Raw genomic sequence first — 21,810 nt, forward strand, 5'->3', positions numbered from 1 at the left:
GCTCTGAAAGTCACAAGAGCAAAAGGAAATTACATTTTCTGCCCTCTCAAAAAATGAACAGCCATCACTCCAAATGCCCTTAGTACATCTCAGATAAACCATGCTTTCAGAGTATGCAAAACGCACTGCAAGTTAAACCGATTGCAAAAGAAAAAGCCCACAGGTACTCCGTGCGCTCAAAGCCATCATCCTCACAAACGTAAAGTGATGCACTCCAAATAGAGATCAAGGAAAACGAATGCTACGCAGGTCACCAGGCTTTGAAAATAGAAGGCACCCGAAGTTGTTCTACGTGGCTGTCCCCAGCCACCCATTCCACCCGCTCGGCAAGGGATCCTGGGCCGAGCCCGGCCATCCGCGGGGGCGGGGCCGGGACGGCGGCGGCGCGCTGACGTAACGGGTGTGGGTCGTCCGTCGCGCCGCCCGGCGGGGAGTGGGCTGGCAGCAGTAGCTGTCGCCCGCTTGGTTGCGTGACCGCAGGGTCCGCGTCCGCTCCCTCCACCCTTCGCCTTTCGCCCTTCGCCTCGTCCCGGCCTCCGCGGCCCGGCAACGGCCGTAATGGTGCGGTCGGCGCTCCCTGCGCGGCCCCGCTGAGCCTCGGTGCGGCGGCGAGCGCGGTCGAGGTCGCCATGCCTACCCGTGAGTGGCCGGCCGAGGGCCGGGGGCGTTGGGAGGCGGCTGCCTGCGCGACGCGCTTGGGCCGGGTAGTCCTCCCGGGCGGCTGGGGAGGCTGGGCCGAGCTGAGCGGAGCCAGGAAGTGTCTGCGAGCGGCGGAGTTAGTTTCGTTTCGGCTTAGCCTTCCGGGGATGGCGTGAGCCCGTTGCACGGATCGGGAAACTGAGGCCTGAACGTTAAGAGAACTGCTGGGACGCGCTGTTAGGAGGCGGCAGAGCTGGTGGTAACCTAGACCCGTGGGATTTCAAAGTTAAAGCCCTTTTCCCACGGCCACACGGCTTCGTGGGACCTTATGGAAATACTGAAAATAACTGCGGTGCCATTGTCAGTCCCTTCTCACCTCAGGGGCCGGACGTCGCTAGTGGACGCGCCGGCCCCGAGTCCCTTCCCGCGGCCCCCAGACAGACCCCCGACAGCCTAACTCGGCGTCCGTATCGCGGCCGGGGCGGCTGGAGTCGGCGCTTTCTGTAGAGCTTGTTAGGCAGAGGCACCTCGACTGTGGCATTTGGACCACACTTCGGATTCACCCGGGCAGATGATTAAAAATGCCGGTTTCGGGACCTTCCCTAGTCCCATGGAATTAGAGTCTGGAGCTTGGGCCCCGGAGTCTGCATGTCTAATAAGCGTTCCTGGGGTTACCAAGGCACCCCAAAGTTTAAAAGTCACTCGGTATTGGAGGATTTTTAGACAGACGCGATACTACAAGTACTACTAATGACCTATTTTAAAATGACCCAGATAATCGCAGTGTGACTTTATAGCCACTGGTCAATATGGATATGTGCAAACTAGGGAAGCTCCTGATCTTGGGTAGAGAGGAAGCAACTTGGCATTGATGTGAGAATTCAAGTAGGACTCTTGACTAAGTGTTCAGTACCATAGAATCTTTACACGCTTGTGAATATATTTCCTAGAATTCATAACTACTTCTAGTTGTCCTTGTTTTTGTAGCCATCTGGGACGCTGAATTTCCAGGTCAGTCTCCAATGCACGTTTCGTCTAGTGGTGGGAAAAGATGAGTTATTTCTTGATATTCGAAAGATTGATATTTTCCTGATATTTAAGGATATTAAATTTAAATTGATATTAAAGATATTTAAATATCGAGATTTAAAGATTTTCCTGTGGCAAATCTTTACATAGTCCTGATGTAGAGATTACTTTTAACTCCTCATACATGTGTGGGTACTGTGGATTTTGTTTTCTTTACACACTACTGTGTGTCCTTAACTCACGTTCTTGGACTTCGCATCCAGTAAATATGTCCAGTTTAAATTTCTGTTTTATTCCTTTTGGCTGGAGAAATATCATTTACAATCATCTTCATTATTATTGCCAGTTTATTACTTCTAAATTCATGTTCACGTTATTCAGTGAATATTTGAGACTAGCAGTATGCTAATCTTTTATTTTCTGAGAAACCAAAGGGGAGGAGGTAAGCACCTATTGAAAGTTGAGGCTTCAAGTACAATTTATTGGTAACATGCCAAAATTATCCTGTGAAATAAAATTTTTAGTTATGTTCTAGGGTTATCTAGCTTCACAGAGTGGATACAGTAAACTCGTTTCTTTTCAAATGTTTAGTTTATTCTGCAAAATGTTTTTAGGATGGGCCATGGTGGAGTTTACATAGTTAAGAATGCAGATTTCACACCCTGACTGGAAGACAAGTTAAATGATTGTTTCATCTGTCATTGTTAATGTTTGTCATGGTACTTTTTTTTTTTTTTTTTTTTGAGACAGAGTCTCGCTCTGTCGCCCAGGCTGGAGTGCAGTGGCGCAATCTCGGCTCACTGCAAGCTCCGCCTCCCGGGTTCACGCTATTCTCCTGCCTCAGCCACTCCGAGTAGCTGGGACTACAGGCGCCCGCCACCACGCCCGGCTAATTTTTTTGTATTTTTAGTAGAGACGGGGTTTCACCGTGGTCTCGATCTCCTGACCTCGTGATCCGCCCGCCTCGGCCTCCCAAAGTGCTGGGATTACAAGCGTGAGCCACCGCGCCCGGCCTGTCATGGTACATTTTTTATGACTGAATAAAAGTGTGCTGTGGATTGATGGGAGTACCAGTGTGAGGTGAGTAGTGTTCATATTTGCCTTTTCTCTCCTTTGGCAGTCACAGCTGCCAAAATTGCTGGGATAGTGCAGTGGACAATAATATTTCTTTGAAATTCTGTTTGTAGAATATATATCCAACACAGAGATAGCAAAATTGTTATTCTCTGTAGGAATTTAGGAGGAAGTTCACAGCTCTTAGGAGGAAAACTGTGCTCAGATAAGCTAAGTGTTTTTGTTTGATTGGTTGTTTTAATGTTAAATGGTTGAGAGGCTCAGTGATAAGCCCAAGCCAGTTAATCCGTACGAGTTTTAATTAAAATCAAAGGGTTGGAGGCGATCACTGTGGTCTCTCAGACTCTACAATTCTGAGAGCAATCCTTGCTGTAAATCATAGAATTATTCTACTCTTGCTATTTTATTGCTTATTTGGAATATTGGTACTCATTGAAACTGTTGTTAGTAACTAGAATCCAGTGAAGCATGCAGTAACCCCACTGGCTAAGCAATGATATATCTCATGAATATTAACAGCTACTTCACTGGAATTATTTTGGAGATCCATAGACTCTGAGAAAGCAACCACCTGGAAGGATGCCTGACAGGAAACTGCCAGGACACAGAAACAATTTTGTTGTTGTGTTACAAGCCTGTAGTCTGAAACAATCCTTAGGCACAGATTTCAAGACTATGCTACTGAATGCTATTTCAAACCTGTAAACGTATAATTTGACACATCATTTTTCTAGAGGCCTTTATTTCATTCTCCATTCAAAGGACCATTAAGAAGCATTTTACTTTAAAGATTTTCAAACTCTGAATCGGAATTTGAGTTGGAACGACTGTTAAAGCTTCTTAATCATTTTATTTTGTGTATCAGGAAGCTGAGCCTTCTGTGACTTTCCATGGAGTAAAACCATGACTTGAACACAGAACTGGTCCTTATAATCAGTAACCACAGTGAGCATAGTAACATTAATTTTTCTCTAGCACTAAATTGATAATAGTTTAGCCTTTTTTTCCCCTTGAGTTACATTAAGACAAATGCAAGCTTGGTCAAAATTTAAATCGTTCTGTGAACTTACAGGAATGCGTTTGCTTCCATCCTGTCACAGAAATCTTTGGAAAAGCTGTGGATCCCACTGGTGTGCTAAGTAGATTCTTGTTTATATAGACACAAACTTAAACTTTTAGTAAACTCCTTATGTGAAAGTGGCTCCTGAGTTCGCAGATAACTTGTCTCAAAACAGGTCCAGTAAAATGTGCTCTTTTATTTTATATGAGAAGTTATTCTATATTTTCTAGGGAAAACCAAAACTCTCAAATATTGTTTGCTGTTAAACTATACTTTGAGTAATTATGTGTGTTGAATCCTTTCTTTTCTCATTTAGGTACTGACGTTGAGGTCTAGGCAAATTTCTTAGGCTGTAGTAATAATATGGTTACTCCGTGTTTGTTTTTCTTTTGATGAGGCTAATTATATTTAACTTATTTTTTAATTCATTTTTATGAAAGAAATGCAGAATTAATTGTAAAAGAGGGGTGCTGATTGAAGTGTTTTCCTTTCAGAGACACATTACATGCAAACTTGACCTACACTTTCATATTACTGGATTATTAGCCTTTTGTGTTCATTCATATTCTCATTCTTTCTCTCTCCTTTTCCCTTCTTCCCCCCTTTCCTCATTGTCCCCTTGCTTCCTTCTCCCCTCCCCTCCCATCTCCCTCCTTCCTCCCTTCTTCTACCCACCACCTATGTGTCCTGCCAGAGTTGTAGCTGATGAATTTTCTTTTTTGCAGTGACCTTTGGCTTGGCACTGCCCTGTTTGCTGCCCAGATCTCATCTTTCATTCTGTCCCCACTCATGGGGACATGGGGCTACGTTAAAGATTATGTAGGTGGTAGGAGATAATGCTGGAGAAAGAGAAAGCCAGAATTTGAGGTTTTTTTTTTTCTTTTCTTTTTTGAGAGGGAGTCTCGCTCTGTCGCCCAGGCTGTAGTGCAGTGGTGAGATCTCTGCTCACTGCAACCTCCAAATCCCGGTTTCAAGCAATTCTCCTGCCTCAGCCTCCCTAGTAGCTGGGACTACAGGCATGTGCCACCACGCCCAGCTAATTTTTTGTATTTTTAGTAGAGATGGGATTTCACCGTGTTAGCCAGGATGGTCTCAATCTCCTGACCTCGTGATTCACTTGCCTTGGCCTCCCAAAGTGCTGGGATTACAGGTGTGAGCCACCGCTCCTGGCCATTTGAGGGGTTTTATATGCTCTCACAATCACAGTTACAGTGGCTTTTTTATAGGCTTAGTAGCAGTTTCCAACTTACTGATTATGAAGACTTACAGTTTACTAGTAGTAATAAGAAGTAATTATTGAATACTGATTGTGTGCTAGGCAGTATACTTTGTGCTTTACCTGAATTATCTTATTTAACTCTTCCACTTTGAGAGAGGCCCTATTTGACCTGTTTTAGAAGATAGAGAGATTGAAGTTCAGAAAAGTTAACATTCCTAATGACAGTAAGTGGTAGAGCTGGTATTGCAACTAGATGGGTCTGACCCCTTAAGTCCCAGCTCATTTTTCATACTATAGTGCTCTGAGCCAGGCAGGAGTTGAATAGGCTCCCATCAATTTAACACTGTCACTTTTGCTTAACACTGTGCCTGGTTATATAATAGGTGCTTGGTAAATGCTGAATAAATTAATAATTGAATCTTTAAACAATTTTTAAATTGATACATAATATTTTCACATTTATGGAGTAGGGTACATGTGATATTTTGTTAAATTCATACAGTGTGTAACAATCAGGTCAGAGTATTTAGGGTATCCATCACTTTGAGTGTTTATCATTTCTGTGTGTTGGGAACATTTCCAGTCCTCTCTTCTAGCTACTTTGAAATATACAGTACATTGTTGTTAACTATAGTCATCCTACTCTGTTATCAGACATTAGAACTTACTCCGTCTAACTGTATGATTTACCTATTAACCAACCTCTTTTCATCCACCTTGCTCCCCCACACGCTTCTGGCCTATATGCAGAATGGATTGAATTGTAACTGGAGTCAGATAAGTTATTCTTTGGATACCATAACCGGAACTTTTTTTTCCCATGAAGATAGTGTTATAAAAGTTTTATAATTTGGCCAGGTGCAGTGGCTCACACCTGTGACCCCAGCACTTTGGGAGGCCAAGAAGAGAGGATCGCTTTTGGCCGAGAGTTCTAGACCAGCCTGGGCAACATAGACCCCGCCTCTACAGAAAAATTAAAAATTAGCCAGGTATGGTGGTACATGCCTGTAGTCCTAGCTACTTGGAAGCTGAGGCAGGAGGATTGTTTGAGCCCAGGAGGCTGAGGCTGCAATGAGCTATGGTCTTACTACTATACTTCAGCCTGGGCAACAGAGTAAGACCTGTCTCTAAAAAGGAAAAAAAATATATATATAGTTTATGATTGTGTTCTTTGCAGCCCTGTCTGTACCATATTTGAGGTCTGAGACGAATACAAATGGAGGTCTGCAAATCATAGTTTAAATCAGGGATTTTCAGTCTTTATTGATGTCTGGGACAGGTTTGGGGTAACAGGGGCTGTCCTATGCACTATAGGACATTAAACATCATCCTTGGTCTCTACAAACTGGAAGCCAGGAGTAACCCTCCTGCCCCAAGCCTCTGACAACCCAAAGTGTCTCTAGACATTGCCAAATGTCCTCTGGGGGACAAAATTGTCCCTGGTTGAGAACCACTGGCCCAAATATTTAAATGTTGTAGACCATACTATGCCCGCAGCCTGGCCTGCTTTCCCATGCAGGGTACCCAGCCTGCTCCCTAGGCATTGCCTTCTCAGTGCAGAGGTCTAAGTAGCTTTCAGGCTTGATCCAGTCAGTAGGACCCTGGCCTGGGATTGACTGTCATTTTCCTTCAGGGAGCCAGGGTGGGCAGGTTCCCCTCCTTTGATACTGTACTTTTCCATCTCAAGATTTCTAGATAGATAGTTGTAAGCATCTCCCAGAACTATACTAGCTGAGTAGCTGGACAGATAGAAGGTGGAAGCCTAGCTTTCTGGGGAACTCAGTCTGCTTAGACTCTGACTCTAGGTGACATGGAATGGGGGACTTGAAGCAAAAACAGCTGCAGCCATCTTTCTCTGGTAATTTGAGATGGAGTCTCACTCTGTAGCCCAAGCTGGAGTGCAGTGGTGTGATCTCGGCTCACTGCAACCTCCGCCTCCTGGACTCAAGCTATTCTCCTACCTCAGCCTCCCAAGTAGCTGGGACTACAGGTGTGCGCCACCACGCCTGGCTAATTGTTTTGTATTTGAGTAGAGATGGGGTTTCACCATGTTGCCCAGCATGGTCTCGAACTCCTGAGCTCAGGCAATCTGCCTGCCTCGGCCTCGCAAAGTGCTGGAATTACAGGCGTGAGCCACTGTGCCCAGTCTTTCTCTGGTTTTCTGGGGCAGTGATTTTCAGTTATCACTACTCCATGCACTGTCCCACCCACACACACCGCTGTAAAAGGAGAGACAGTCCTCTGTGTTTTGCAGGGCAGAGGCCCTTTTTTTCATGGGTCAAATAAGATACTGATTTTTAGGATGAAACCACATTTTACTCATTACATGGCTCAGCTCTGGTGTGGAATGATCCAGTTATCGTTTGCAGTGTTTCTGTTGTGGTGGGATGGATTGCAGTGAATGAATCTTCATTCTATAGTGGATGTAGAGAGGTTTTTATTGGTACCATTGAAGGAAAGGGGTCCCAGACAGTCTCAGAAATAAAGAGGAGGGCACAGAAAATCGCAATATGGCCCCCAACTGCTTCAGAGAAGAAAGAGTGGACCGGAAGATAGGACATGAGTCATTTGTCTAGGTTAAGGAGTCTTCAATCTTTTTGCTAAATGAACGCTTTTGAGAATCTGATGAAAGCCATGATTATTCTTCCACAGAAAAATGCAGATTCTCACCCAAAGTTTTGCATAACTTTGAAGCAATTCAAAGGCATACTAAGATGGAAAAATGAAGTGAATCATCACAGTGGCAGTTCTCTGAGAAAAGCACCCTAACTGAGGTTGTGGAAGAATATCATTTGCCAAATATATGATGCCAATATAAGTATGTCTTTTTCTACTTTTTTGTCTGTTTTCCCCATAACCTTTTAACATTATCTTGTTTTTTCTTACCTTCTCTGTTAGCCTACTGAAATCTTTAAGGTATTATTTAATATACAGATGGATATTCAGTAAGGCTTTTCTAAAATTGGTATCTATGAAGAGAGTTAGTTCAAGAATTGCAGGATCACCAGAGAAGGAACTTTAAGAGAGGGAAAAATGAAATTGAATAGAATTTGAACTTAAAAGGCTGTTTTATCCAATCATTAAGGGGAAAGTGAAACCAAAGTAGTTTTGGGGCCAAGGGAAAAGTTCCCCTTTGCCCTCTGAAGGTTCACTGAAAAATCAACTGATAAAAGTCAGATTAATTGGAGAAAAGGCATACAAATTGATGTAACGTATATACTCACGGGAGCCTTCAGAATGAAGACCCAAAGATACAGGGGAAAATGCCCATTTTTATGCTTAGCTTCAACAAAGTATGGACATTATATAGAAATATTGGCCAAAATATGAATGATCTAATGTTAACAGACTGAGTGGGGAAACTCAGCAAGGCCCATCTAGATTTTTCTTGGATTCTCTGTGCACGCATTCCTTTCTTCTGGGTATGGGGCAGGACCCTGTCTGGCTTGGGGTCTTGTGACCCACAGTCAAACAAGGTAGGTCAGGTAATTTCTTTATGATCAGTTTTTACACAGAAAGGCCGAGGGAAAGTTAGAGTAATATTTTCAGTTTTATGACTGGGTTTGGGGAAAAAGGGTTCTGATTTTTGTAATCCACCTTGGAGAAGAGCGATTCTGGTTTCTATAGCTAGCCTTAGGGGAAAATGGGACTGAGAGACAGGAAGGCAGGAGAAGGTCAGAGAAAAACTTTTGCTTTTGAGGCCTTCATTTTGGAGTATGTTTTCTGAGGCCCAACAATAGGTTAACTGCACCATTCAGCTAGGTAATGGTGTGGTACTAGAACCCAGCTCATCTGAATCCTGGTTGGGTGTGCTCACAGCTACATACTTCCTACGACCTGCATGGCACATGGAAGGGGTGGGAGATAAGCATGATAGAAAGCATGGCTAACAGTATAAAGAAGGATTCAAAATTAATATCAAATAGGAAAAAAATTATTATTTACAGCATTTGTACAAATCTGAAAGCAAAAAACTATGAATCCTATGTGGTTAGAATACATTTTTGGTCTCTTAGATTACCAAAAGACTTAACATGCAGAAGCAGTGAAGTACAGTAGAAAAGACAGAAGTTTAAATTGGTACAGCATTTTTGGAAAGCAGTATAGCAATATATTATCAAATGCGCAAATAATTCTTAAACCATTGACACAGTAATTTCACTTTTGGGGATCTATTCTTTTTCTTCTCTATAATTGGTGTTTTCCTTCTACAGTTAGCATTCTACAATCAGAGAAGAAGATTCTTAAGATGTTTTTACAGCTCAACATAATTTTTTCAACATTTTTATAATTCAGCATTTTATACAAATTTTTATAATTTTTTTCAAAACCTTGAAATGACATGTTAAAATGCTGCATTTAACTGGTTTTTCTTTAGCCTGTAGAAAAGAACTTTGAGTTACCGGTCAAGTAGTTTTGACCATACTGGCTTAGGAAAACAGTGCATTAGCTGTCTGATTGCTATCATGTAAAAATCTGTGAACGACTTTGAGCAGTCATTGGCGGATTATGTTGTTCAGGAACAGGAATGGGGCTTTTTTCGTATCACTTGTATTTTTTTTTTTTTTTTGAAAGGAGGAGGAGGAGGAAATAATTTCTGCCTTATTAAGTGGTGGTTTAAATCATGAAAACCTGAAAGGTTGAGATGAGTCATGATGTGGGGGTTCAGTTTGTTGGGAACTGACAGGTTTGTATTTTTCGTTTTTTTTTTTTGGAATGATCTTGTGTTATAGAGTTGAATAGAGTTCTAGGGAAGTATGATCACAAAATGAATGTTGGCAATTCCTCCTATGATTAATATGTCAGACTTGTCAAAATTCTCCCATCACGTGTATTTGCCAGGTTTATTCAGTTCTTGAAATGAGGCAGCTCTCAAGTATATTCTAAAGCAAACAGGAACTAGTGTTTTTCTTCTTTCCATGTAGGGTATCATATTCTTTTGCATATGTATTTCTTGCTCTCTGACTTTAGGTGTTGTTAGATAGTGTGATTCTAATTTTTATGGAAGAAGGAAACACTAGTCAGGTTTTTTTTTTTTTTAATTTTACTTCTGAATCAAGAGTTTTCTGTATTCTTAAATTGGGCATTAAGCCGTTTGCTTTACAGTCTTTAAGAGGAATTCTGTCCTCCTAAATGCTATTTTTGTTTTTATTCTTAGTTGGTGAGTTATTCAGCTGTACCTTTTTATTGTTATTACCTGAACTCCAGGGTATTTCTGCTGCAGTAGTTTTCTGGGTAATGCTAAGTGTTCTTCACATCCCTGCTATTTAATTGGTGTTTTTGAACAGCTGTCTTGGCAATTAGCTACCAAGTTCCCTTGCTGTGGTTACAGTTAACTTCAAACGAATTTCACTCCTGATGAGCCGAGTGAAATGTAAGGTGTCCAAGGTTGGCGTTGTCATTTCCTGGAATCTCATAAACTTTGCAGAAGGTACTGTGCCAGGCTAAAGGAATGGCCCATTTATGACATCTGACTTGGATTGTTTTATTTTATTAACTTAGTTAAAAATAATTTTACTACCTTTTTAACCTACTAACTGGAGAAGATTATATCTCGTACGGATATTTAGATGCAATAGAATTTACGTAACTGTGCTTTAGAGGTGGAAATGCTTTATGAACATGTTGTTAGAATCAGCAGGTTGTCAGTTCTTGCATTATCATCCCACCGTCTGCTGCAGCTGGCTCTAGAAGGGCATCTACAGCAGGGAGGACACTCCGGCCAAATGTACAACACCTAAGATTCTGGCTCTAAGTCCCTATGGCTTCTCCTGTTTTCTTAGCTGGGCTGGAGTATGTGAATTTCAGAGGTCCAATTACTTTTCATTTCACAACTCAAATTGGAAGCAGACTTAAGTGACTTGTCATGACCCCTTTTCCCTTGGTTCCATCTTGCTTCTTCGGTCTTCCAGTGATGGGGGTATCTGCCCCAGGACAGTTCTATTTCTAATACCTATACAGAAGCTTCTTCCCCTGGCACAGCATCCTCATTGTTGGTTCCTGAGGATTCCATGTTACCCTTGACCCGCATTGATGAATACAATCAGTGAGGGTGGCCCAAGGGAAGCTTGAGCTTTTAGAGCCAAGTTTTCAAAATTTCTTCCACAGAGTATAATAAGGACTGTTGTATGGGAAGGATCCCGACAAGACTGTGCAGGTGGCCCTCTCTATCTGACCAGCTTCAGCTAGAGCAGTTCTGTTTTTTTTTTTGACTTTTATTTTAGGTTGATGGGTACATTTACAGGTTAGTTAATAAGTAAACTCGCCAGGCACGGTGGCTCACGCTTGTAATCCCAGCACTTTGGGAGGCCGAGGCGGGCGGGTCACGAGGTCAGGAGATCGAGACCACGGTGAAACCCCGTCTCTACTAAAAATACAAAAAAAAAAAATTAGCCGGGCGTGGTGGCGGGCGCCTGCAGTCCCAGCTACTCGGAGAGGCTGAGGCAGGAGAATGGCGTGAACCCGGGAGGCGGAGCTTGCAGTGAGCCGAGATTGCGCCACTGCACTCCAGCCTGGGCGACAGAGCGAGACTCCATCTCAAAAAAAATAAAATAAAAAATAAGCAAACTCATGTCACAGGGGATTGTTGTAATACTATTGTATTGTTGTAATATTATTGCACCCAGGTACTAAGCCTAGCACCCAGTAGTTTTTTTTTCTGCTCCTCTCCCTTTTCCCGACCCTCCATCCTCAAGTGGGCCCCAGTGTCCAGTGTTCCCTTCTTTGTGTCCATGAGTTCTCATCATTTGGCTTCCACTTATAAATAAGAACGTGGTGTTTGGTTTTCTGTTCCTGTGTCAGTTTGCTAAGGATAATAGCCTCCAGCTCCATCTGTTCCCACAAAAGACAGTATCTCCTTCTTTATTATGGCTGCATAGTATTCCATGGTATATATACACCACATTTTCTTTATCCAGTCTGTCATTGATAGGTATTTAGGTTGATTCCATGTCTTTGCTATTGTGAATAGTGGAGCAGCTCTATTTTTATCTCTTATTTGTGACATTCGGCATTTGGTTTCAGTAGGGAAATAATGTTGGCTACTTTTTAAAAGTTTGAGGTTTATAGTATTAGATATTAGAATATGCCCTCTGACAAGAATTTAAGCTGTTTTATAATCAATAGCTCGGGAACCTAGAGGCAAAAATAAAGGCTATTTAGTTGATAGTGCCTCACCTGTTTTGCTCTCATGATCTCCAAGATTGGAGATTTTATAATCTCTTCTTGTAGTCATTTCAGTCATAGGTACTGTCAATATGTTCCTAGAATCACAAATGTTCTTTCAATTTTTCTTGTTTTCCTGTTGGATTTCTCTTAGCAAATATTTTTGGGCCTACATTTGTAAGGCACTGCTGGCTGGAGAATACAGAAGTGAATAAAGCAGTCAGTAGCTTCAAAAAGTTTACCTTATTTATAGAAGGGCATAAATTGCTATAACACAGAGAATGGCAAGCACGATTAGAATGGCGCTATTGGGGGCCCAGGGGAGAGACTGCACCTCTGATTGGAAGAAGAGAGCAAGGGGAAGATGAGTGGAGGACAGCTTTCTAAATCCGAGTGCCTTAAAATATAGTACAGATACAGTGGTTAAAGGAGAAATGCTGGATTGGGGAAAATGTTTGAGATGAATTATGCAGATGGAAATAACCATGAAGCAGTTTAAGTGAGACAGTGCTAGGGAAGGTGAAGAATTTAAGGCTGTGTATGTGTGTACACATGCGCATGGTAATTTTGTCTTTTATTCACATATTTATTGAATGCTATGTGTCATTTATTATGCTAGACACTGAGGATACAGCGCTATCCTCATACAGGACATATGGACACCAACAGGGGCGTCGTCCCTGCCTTCATGGATCTTGGTCTGATGGGGAAGAAAGGTGCTCAGCACGTAGTTAGACTGATGAGACAGGGAGCTTTAGAGGGCCTATGGTTTCTTTCCTTTACTGCTGTGTTTGTAGTTTTGGTAGTGTCTGGACCATGGCACACATTCAATGTTTGTTTATAGAGTGAGTCAAAGAAATGTAATAGATGTTACTAAAAAAAAGAAACACAAGTTGCTATGAAAACATGTAAGTGAGGCTGGAGGGAGAGCAGTTAGAGGTTATTAAAATACTGTAGTCTAATTGGTGGGCTTTGGACTTGGATGGTGGTTGTAGGAAGTACTGCAGCGAACAAATGTGAACACTTTTGAGGAAATACAATTGATAGGATTAATAGGATCAAAGGATTGAGGGAGAAAGGGGAGTAAGGATTTACTCAGGATTCTGGCTTTATCATTTGGGTGAATGGTTCTGGTTTGCTACAGGGACTTTTTGGAGGAGGAGCAGTTTGGGGAAATTGAGATGGAAGATGAGTCCATTTTAGGATATGATGAGTATAGTGCCTTAAAGACATTCAGGTTATGTTTGTAGAAATAATAGTGCATAAAATTACTAAAGGATAGGTTGTGTAGAGGCTAAAGAAGCTGAGGGCAAACTCTTGAGGGACATGTTTATTTAAAGATGGAGTGAGGCACAGGAACTGAAGAGGGAGCAGGTGGGTCATTTTTTAAACAAATACCATTGCAACAAATGTTTGCAGGATGAGAGTTATGCAAGACTCAAATGACTCACACTTATTTTTAGTAGCATTTGAATATTCCAATGTAGCAAGAAGCAGAAACGCTGGACAATCTCTTACAGTTTGATCTGATATGATGACAATAAGGGTAATTTATGAAACACTTTTTTTTAAGCTTTAGGACTTAAGAACAATTGTTGTGTCTCAGCCATGGCAGTTCTGTCCTATAAGTCTGGCCTAAACTGTCTTTTCACAGCTTTCTAGCTGGGGGAGGTGATTGTCAAGTTATAATTGGGTAAGAGGATGTAAACTGTAAATTGTGCAGTTTGCAAGTAGAAATTAGGGTGGCTCCACATATGTAAGCTAAAATAAATAATATAGAACTAAACTGTTAGTAATTTATCAACCCCTTGCCATCTTGAGAATCATAATAATGTGTATTTGTGAAACAATTGAATGATTTGCAGGCAGCAGATGTAATGTTTATGCAGAGTTGCTGGGAAACTGCTTTATTCACACAAGGAACTGAGGGACATTAGAGACTTGAGCTGTCACCTGAGAGTATCAGTCAGCTCTTGGAGTTTTCAGTAAGCTTTCTTTCCCCTTATACAGTGAATACTGTTCTCCTTTCCTCCCCATCCATTGATTTCTCGGCATCTACTTGGTCTGACACAGTAAACAGGCTCTATTCTCTCTTTTCAGCAACACAGAAATATTGTTCAGCCTGTCCTGATAGAGTACAGCAACCTGCTGATTAAGGGATTAACAATTTTAAAAGTATTTTGTACAGTGGTTCAGAGAAGATTAGAGAGGGTTGAGTATAATTAAGTGTGGTTTGGGTGCTTTGCTTTTGGCAAAAGCAGTTTTATGGCAGTTGTTTCAACCGTTCTTAATATTTTCATCTAAAATTGCACAGTAATTCAATCCTGCTAAATACTTTTAAGTATTTGCAGAGAGGTGAGATAATGTTCTATTGATTCTTTTAATTTGTAAGAGTAAATTAAGTTTATTTTTATAGTTGCAGTAATAAAATGAATTATACAAATGTATACAGATTTCCAGGTTCTTTGTGTATAATGCTACAAAACAACTGGTTGGTTTGTTTGTTTTCCATGCATCAGTAGTAGTAACCCTTATCTTTGAACTTGAGGTAATTTTGTCAGTTGGTAATACATTGAATTCTTAGGGTAGCATCAGATTTTGGTTTATGAGCCATTTAAGAATATTGATTAGAAAAGATTTGATTTTCTTCTTAGAGGCATATGATTAACATAAAAATACCTTGTTCATGTTGTGACCACAGTGTGTGTTTGTGATAAATAAAAAGAATAGGGGCCTGGCACAGTGGCTCACTCCTGTAATCCCAGCACTTTGGGAGGCAGAGGCGGGCGGATCATGAGGTCAAGAGGTTGAGACCAGCCTGACCAACATGGTGAAACCCCGTCTCTACTAAAAATGCAAAAACTAGCTGGACGTGGTGGCGCATGCCTGCAATTCCAGCTACTCAGGAGGCTGAAGCAGGAGAATCACATGAACCCGGAAGGTGGAGGTTGCAGTGAGCCGGAATCACACCACTGCACTCCAGCCCGGGTGACAGAGCAAGACTCTGTCTCAAAAAAAAAAAAAAGAATAGGTTAAAATTTAAAGAAGTCTTAAGCTTTTGACTTTGTGTTACGATAATTTCATGTATAGAGTGAGTATAAAATGTTTAGGGTTTCTTGGTTTTAGTTGGAAGATTGGAGAGAATATATCAGGCATTGAACTTTGAATGTTTAAATTAGTAGAATAATTTTTTAATTGAACATTTTACTTAACTAGTCCTACTCAGCAAATCCTGTGTTATATGTTGCTATCTTCAAATGTTGGATAGAGAAATCACTTAAAATATATATTTTATTTAGATATGTAATTAGACTGCTACTTATCTTTTCAGTTACTGTTGAATCAGAAAATGTAATCATCTCAGTTCAAATGAAAATCTCTAACATATGGCGTAGATGCTGTGGGTGTTATGGAATCTATAAGAAGAATCAATGCTGTTGGTATATTAAATGTATTTCCTCTAAAAATAATTTTGGAAGTTACAAACACTCCTACAGATTTAACACTTTTGTTGCTCTGTGACTAATGAAATAAATTTTTTAAAAAAATTTAAGTAGTTAGGGTTTTAAAGCTGTTTTAATTTTGCCTGAGATAACTCATATCCTATTTGTGAATTATTTAGAGGACTTTTAATTAAAGTAACTCAAACCAACTTGGTTAGCTAAGAAAGATCCTAGTCATTGCCTGTGATAGATTCTTTACGCTCATAATGGTAACAAACTAATATTTTTTGATCTAGGGGTTTTCCTAAACTATGGTGCCTTACATTGTTTAAGCAGACACTGTCCTTTGTCAGTGATTTTTTTTTTTTAAAAGCTTAGCTAAAAATCTGCAGAAAGCCCTAAACCTATCTTTTTTTCCCCCCATATTCAGCTTTTCATTTTGGACAATAGGCTAGTAGAATTTTAAACTGTGACCTTAGTATTACTAATGCATATTAAGGTCAGAGTAAGTATGCCAAAGCAAATGATTGATTTTTAAAACAGCTTTATTGAGATATAATTTGCGTACCATAAAATTTACCTGTTTTGACCGGGTGCGGTGGCTCACGCCTGTAATCCCAGCACTTTGGGAAGTCGAGGTGGGCGGATCACGAGGTCAGGAAATAGAGACCATCCTGGCTAACACAGTGAAACCCCGTCTCTACTAAAAATACAAAAAATTAGCCGGGTATGGTGGCGGGCACCTATAGTCCCAGGTACTCAGGAGGCTGAGGCAGGAGAATGGCATGAACTCAGGAGGCGGAGCTTGCAGTGAGCCCAGATTTCACCACTGCACTCCAGCCTGGGCGACAGAGCAAGACTCCGTCTAAAAAAAAAAAAATTTACCTGTTTTAACGATATGGAGAGACTTAATTTTTACATTAAACAAAATCCCTGGGAAATCACCTGAACCGATACTTTTAACAAATGTGAATTTTCAGATGCTCTACCTTTTCTTCTCCCTAGATTTTGGTTCATTAGGACTCACGCTTTAGTAAGTATTAGGAGACTTGTGAAAACGAAAGACTCTGAAATCCCAGTTCTTTTTAACCTTTTAATTGTAAGGAAGATACATTTATTTCTGGATTTTATATATATATTATATTATATTTAAGTTTAAAAACCTGAAAGCTTCCAGTATCAGATTACTATAGTGACAAGCATTTTAATATGTGCAGGAAAGAGTAAATGGGCTTTTCTGCATGCTGAAGTTATAGTACGGCAGAGGATTCTCACCTTAGTTTTACAAAATAAAAATGGGCCTTAGCTTCAAAACTGGATTTTGCTTGGGGATGGATTTGCTGCTAGAATTTTGTGAAAGATTATGTAAAAATATTTCCATTATTTTCCTTGTCAGTTTTGGGACACTTGTGCCAGAGTGCTTTGTTATTGTAAGCTGAAACTTCAGTGCACAGTGCACTGTGGGTGGAAACTTTAAGACATTCTAGACCCTAAGCAGCAATGGCCATTTGGCTGTGAGTTTGTAAAGTAAAAACGTTCTGTCCCGTTTTCCTAAGATGTGCATGTAGCAAGGACAGCAAAGTCCTCCCTGTAGCTCTTGCTTGTGGTCTTGGTATGCAGGGAGTTTACCAGGAACTTCTTATGTAGACCCTCTAACAGCATAAAAGGCTTCTTTTTTCTTTCTCACATGTTCTTGTATTCTTAGGGACATTTTTTAGCTCAGAGTAACCTATGATAGGAAAAGAAGATAACTTCTAGAAGTGGTAAGTTTCTTAATATGAGAGATTCTCAAGCAGGGTGTCACTTCCCCATTCTCTACCATCTGACTTAAGTTTTGTACGTCTGGAGAGCAGTGGCAGTAATTGTATAATTTTTTGGCAGCTGTGCAATATTTTGACTACGTTGCTTTAGTCTCCAAAGTAGACAGTTCAGATTTTTTTTTTTTTTTTTCCAAAAAGAACTTTCTCAGAAAGGCAGTATAGTGTATAAAGTGTTGAGAGTACAGGTTTAGAGGCCCTTAACGAGATCCATGCTCCATACTTCTTGTTGTATGGTCTTGGGGATATTCTTGTCTTTCTGATTCTCTATTTGTAGAGTGTAAATGTCAATACCTACCTCATAGGGTCATTCTGAGCATTAAATAAGACCAAACCTAGAATTTAGTGGACACTCAAATATTTGCTAAATACATTTTGAAAGAATCAGACTAGTAGATGAGGGATAGATAGGAGCAGGGAATTCCTGGAATAGATTGGATCTTGTTGTCATTTGGTTAAGTCTTCTGATTTTCCACTGTATTTGCACAATATCCACGAAGCCAGATTTTGTGCTTTTGAAAAACACTTGGATTAGAATTTGGTGTATTAGTTTGCTGAGCTGCTGTAACAAAGTGCAACGAACTGGATGATTTATACAACAGATATTTGTTGTCTCACTATTCTGGAGGGTAGACCTCAGAAATCAAGGTGTTAGCAGGGTGGGTTCTTTGTGAGGGCTGTGAAGGAAGGATCTGTTCCAGGGATCTCCCTGGCTTTTAGATAGCCATCTACCTGGAGTTGTGACTCTATGTGTGTCTGTCTCTAAATTTCTCCTTTTTATAAGAATACTAGTCATACTGGATTAGGACCTACCCCAGTGGCCCTATCCTAACTTGATTACTACTACAAAGACTCCCCTCTCTCTAGATTTGGTCACTTTCCGAGGCACTGGAAATTATGACTTTAACATACGAATTTTGAAGGGACACAATTTAATCCATAACAGAGATATATCAGACATGAGAATGAAACAGACTTTTACTTGCAGCATTTTCCTTTTTATTAATTGTGCGTATTTATTAAACTTTGATGTAAATTCATGGTATAATCTTTTTGCTTTTACTGAGACCAGACATTCATTTACCTAAACTTAAGTGAAGTGCATGTAGCACTTGAAAAAAATTGGTAAAATTGAACAAAAATTCCTTATTTCCTTGTCTTAGTTACTTTGTATGTTACTACTGAGATGAGGGAGGAATGTTTGAGTTTGAGTGACTGAAATATCAAGGAAGGAGTTAAATTCTCTGGAGGCTGACCTAAAGTCATTTTGGCATTTAAACTGGTTTCAGAATGGTACATATCTACTAAATATAGAATTTGCTGGTGTACATGTTGTACGAAATCTTACGTGTATTAGTTTTCTAGGGCTACCATAACGAGGTAGCACAAACTGGGTGGCTTAAGACAACAGAATATTTTTTCTCTCACAGTTCTGGAGTCCAGAAATCCAAAATCAAGGTTTGGGCAGGATCATTCTTCTGAAGGCTCTAGGGAAGAATACTTTTTTGCCTCTTCCAGCTTCTGGTATTTACTGTAGTCCTTGGAGTTCCTTGGCTTGTGGCAAAATAATTCCAATCTCTTCTGCTGTCTTCATGCAGCCTTCTTGTGTGTGTCTATATCTTTCTTTTTTCTTATAAGGATACCAGTCATTGAATTTAGGGCTTACCCTAATCCAGTATGACCTCATCTTGATTATATCTGGAAAGACCCCATTTCCAAATAAAGTCACAATGGCAGGTATAGGTTGAATATTCCTAACCTGAAAATCTAAGATGCCCCCAGATTTGAAACTTTTGAGTTCCTTTTTGAGCACTCAAAAGAAATGCTCTTTGGAGCAATTTGAATATCAGATTTTTTTATTAGGGATACTCAACTAGTATGTATTCTGCAAGTACCATTAAATAAAAAAAAATAATAAAAATTCTGAAACACTTCTGGTCTCAAGCATTTTTGATAAGGTTAATTCAGCCTTTACTGGGGTTAGGACTTAAACATATTGTTTTGGGGAACGTAATTCAACCCACAACACTTGTCCATTGCTTCTTAAAATCCCATTTACTGTTAATTTCTCTCTTAAATTCTCCAGTTATTCTGACTAGTAAATGGACAGCCTTGTTTCCACACATTAATGTACTTGAGTGTGACAGCTGAGAACTCTCCCACTTTCCTGCATGTTAACCTATTGCCTTAGTTTTCCAGGTAAATAATCATGCTTCATGTTTCCACTCTTTGTCCTTCTGTTTCAGCAGTTTGTTGGAAATTCTTAGGTTGTTTTTGGTTTCTTGTTTTCTTTACCAACTCAGTATCATAAGCTGTATTTAAAATTGTTGAACTTTCTGTTTTATAACTTATAATAGATTTTATCTCCAGGAACTTTTTTGTAATTGGAATGCATATTGACTTACTACTGAATGCTTATTACTAATAACACTTTCTGTTGAGACAACAATGTTCTCCACAGAATGAATGGTATGAGCACATGCATTGGAATGAAAACGTTTGAGACTTGATTTGAAAGCTGTATTCACAGGTTTTGCTGTGAAAAATGTTATGCTTTATTGGGAAGTAATGCTGAAAAGGTAGAGATTGTGCATAGGTTCACCTCCAAGACTGGCCTGTCAATGAAGCATAAATAAATTGGGGAGATCCTTATTTTGGCAAAGTATTATGTGGCTTTACTGTTTAAAATATGTTGGCATGTGTGAGTATAAAGCTAAAATAAGCCATTGATCATGTACACTTTTTAAAATAAGTGATTTGAGTTTTTGTGGATATGCATTGAAGGAACTATCTTTTAAATTGTCTAATTGTGGATACTATATTAATTATCTTTTCTATTCTCAATGTTTGTGTGACATATAATAAAATGTTTTGTACTCATTCTTTCTAATGTGTTCATTTTGCTCTGTGTAAACTTCACGGCCTTTAAAAAGGCATCTGGGAAAATGTCAGGGTTGGTTTTTTTTTTTTTTTTTTTTGACAAATTGGAAATGCCACATTCAGATGACTTCTTAGGAAGAATAAAATGTTGTTATTCTGAGTCTAGGTTTGAACTTTAAAGATTCATCTCGTTTTAGTATAAAGTGTTTTATTTACCAAGAACTTCAGTAGGCCTTCTTGTCACCTGAATGGCAAGTTAATTCAGAAGGAAAGTACCAAATATTAAAATGAGAAAAGTTAGGAACCAGCATTAGCTGAGTCACAATCCCCCGCTTAAACTTATTTGCCAGTGCGCACTCAGAAGAACTGCTTCTTACCAAAACATCTGTCTCTTCAGCTTTCGGTAGGAAGCAGTGTCCTTTGGCTTACAAAGAAGTGGTAACAGAACTAAGCGAAGATGAATGAAACAGTTTGAAATTGGCATTGGTAGATTTAGTTTCTTTTTTTAAGCAATTAAAATTTAAAAGCCCGCAGCACTGTGATTGGCATTTTTGACGTTTAGCTTGTGCTACTTAGTATCAGAGACTTAGTATCAGGGACTTATCAGTAAGTCCCTGATACTTACTGTAATCGCTGTATCTTGCTAAGACCTGCTGTTTAGTTACTTCTTAGATCATAAAATGAATGCTTATTAGATTGTTTCTTATGAGAACTAAGGACCAGTGTAGAGATCATTTATTACCAAAGTATGATTATTAGCATTTTATGCCGAAGGAATTATTTCTGCATACCCCCTTCAGTATTTTTATATACTCAGAAATAACATTAATAAATATCTAATTATTTGTCCTTGACTCGGCATTTTTTCTTCATAGTTATTAATATAATTATCTTTAATTTTTTCACCAAGTAATTTTTTTATCCTCTGACACGTGAAAGGACTAATCACATAATTACAGTGTTTTCATCATGCTACTGCCCTACTCTTAACATTTTGAGTTGTTTACAGTGCTTACAAAGTCCAGGCTTAACAACCATGTATATGTACAAGGTTATCTAAAGTTTTGAGGAGAGAGAAGTATATATTGGCATATATACTTGTACAGCTACTGCTAATTTATCTTTCTGATTCTTCTCTAGGCCCCAGAGCTAAATCTGCAGTTCATCTGGGTTAGTCATTTTATTACTCCAGAACATCCTGTTTCTCTCAGCCTTTCTGGAATACTCTGTTCCCTCTGTTCATTTTCTTCCTTTCTTCAAAGGCTAGCTCAAAGCTCAGATTTCTTGAAAGGAGAAACTTGTCCTAATCAATCCAACTCAAAAGTCTTTTCATCTTCTGGTCTGTAAGAAATAATCTGTTCTACTCATTTCGTGTTCATGCTTGGCTGAGCTCGTCTTTTACATCTTCTAAGAAGCTTTTCTAGACTTCGATTTTTCTCATTTCTCTTATATTTTATTTATATTGTTTATAGGTGGGTCCTTCTA

The 21,810-nt window shown here is 39.8% G+C and overlaps 1 protein-coding gene across 4 annotated transcripts in view; it reads left to right on the plus strand.

Moving 5' to 3' along the window:
- The first annotated feature begins 371 nt into the window (after positions 1-371).
- EFR3A (EFR3 homolog A) overlaps positions 372-21,810 on the plus strand; it is a 114,654-nt gene continuing 93,215 nt past the window's right edge. For 2 of the 4 annotated variants that reach the window (XM_055287263.2, XM_063642993.1), the window contains exon 1: positions 400-639. In XM_055287263.2, coding sequence (XP_055143238.1) covers positions 630-639 — 10 coding nt within the window. In that variant the 5' untranslated portion in view covers positions 400-629. Of the gene's footprint in view, positions 640-21,810 lie in introns of all 4 variants that reach the window. The other 2 variants (XM_055287265.2, XM_063642991.1) reach the window with 2 other exon arrangements.

The sequence above is a fragment of the Symphalangus syndactylus genome, chromosome 7 (assembly GCF_028878055.3).
Source record: "Symphalangus syndactylus isolate Jambi chromosome 7, NHGRI_mSymSyn1-v2.1_pri, whole genome shotgun sequence".
Classification (NCBI taxonomy): Eukaryota; Metazoa; Chordata; class Mammalia; order Primates; family Hylobatidae; genus Symphalangus; species Symphalangus syndactylus.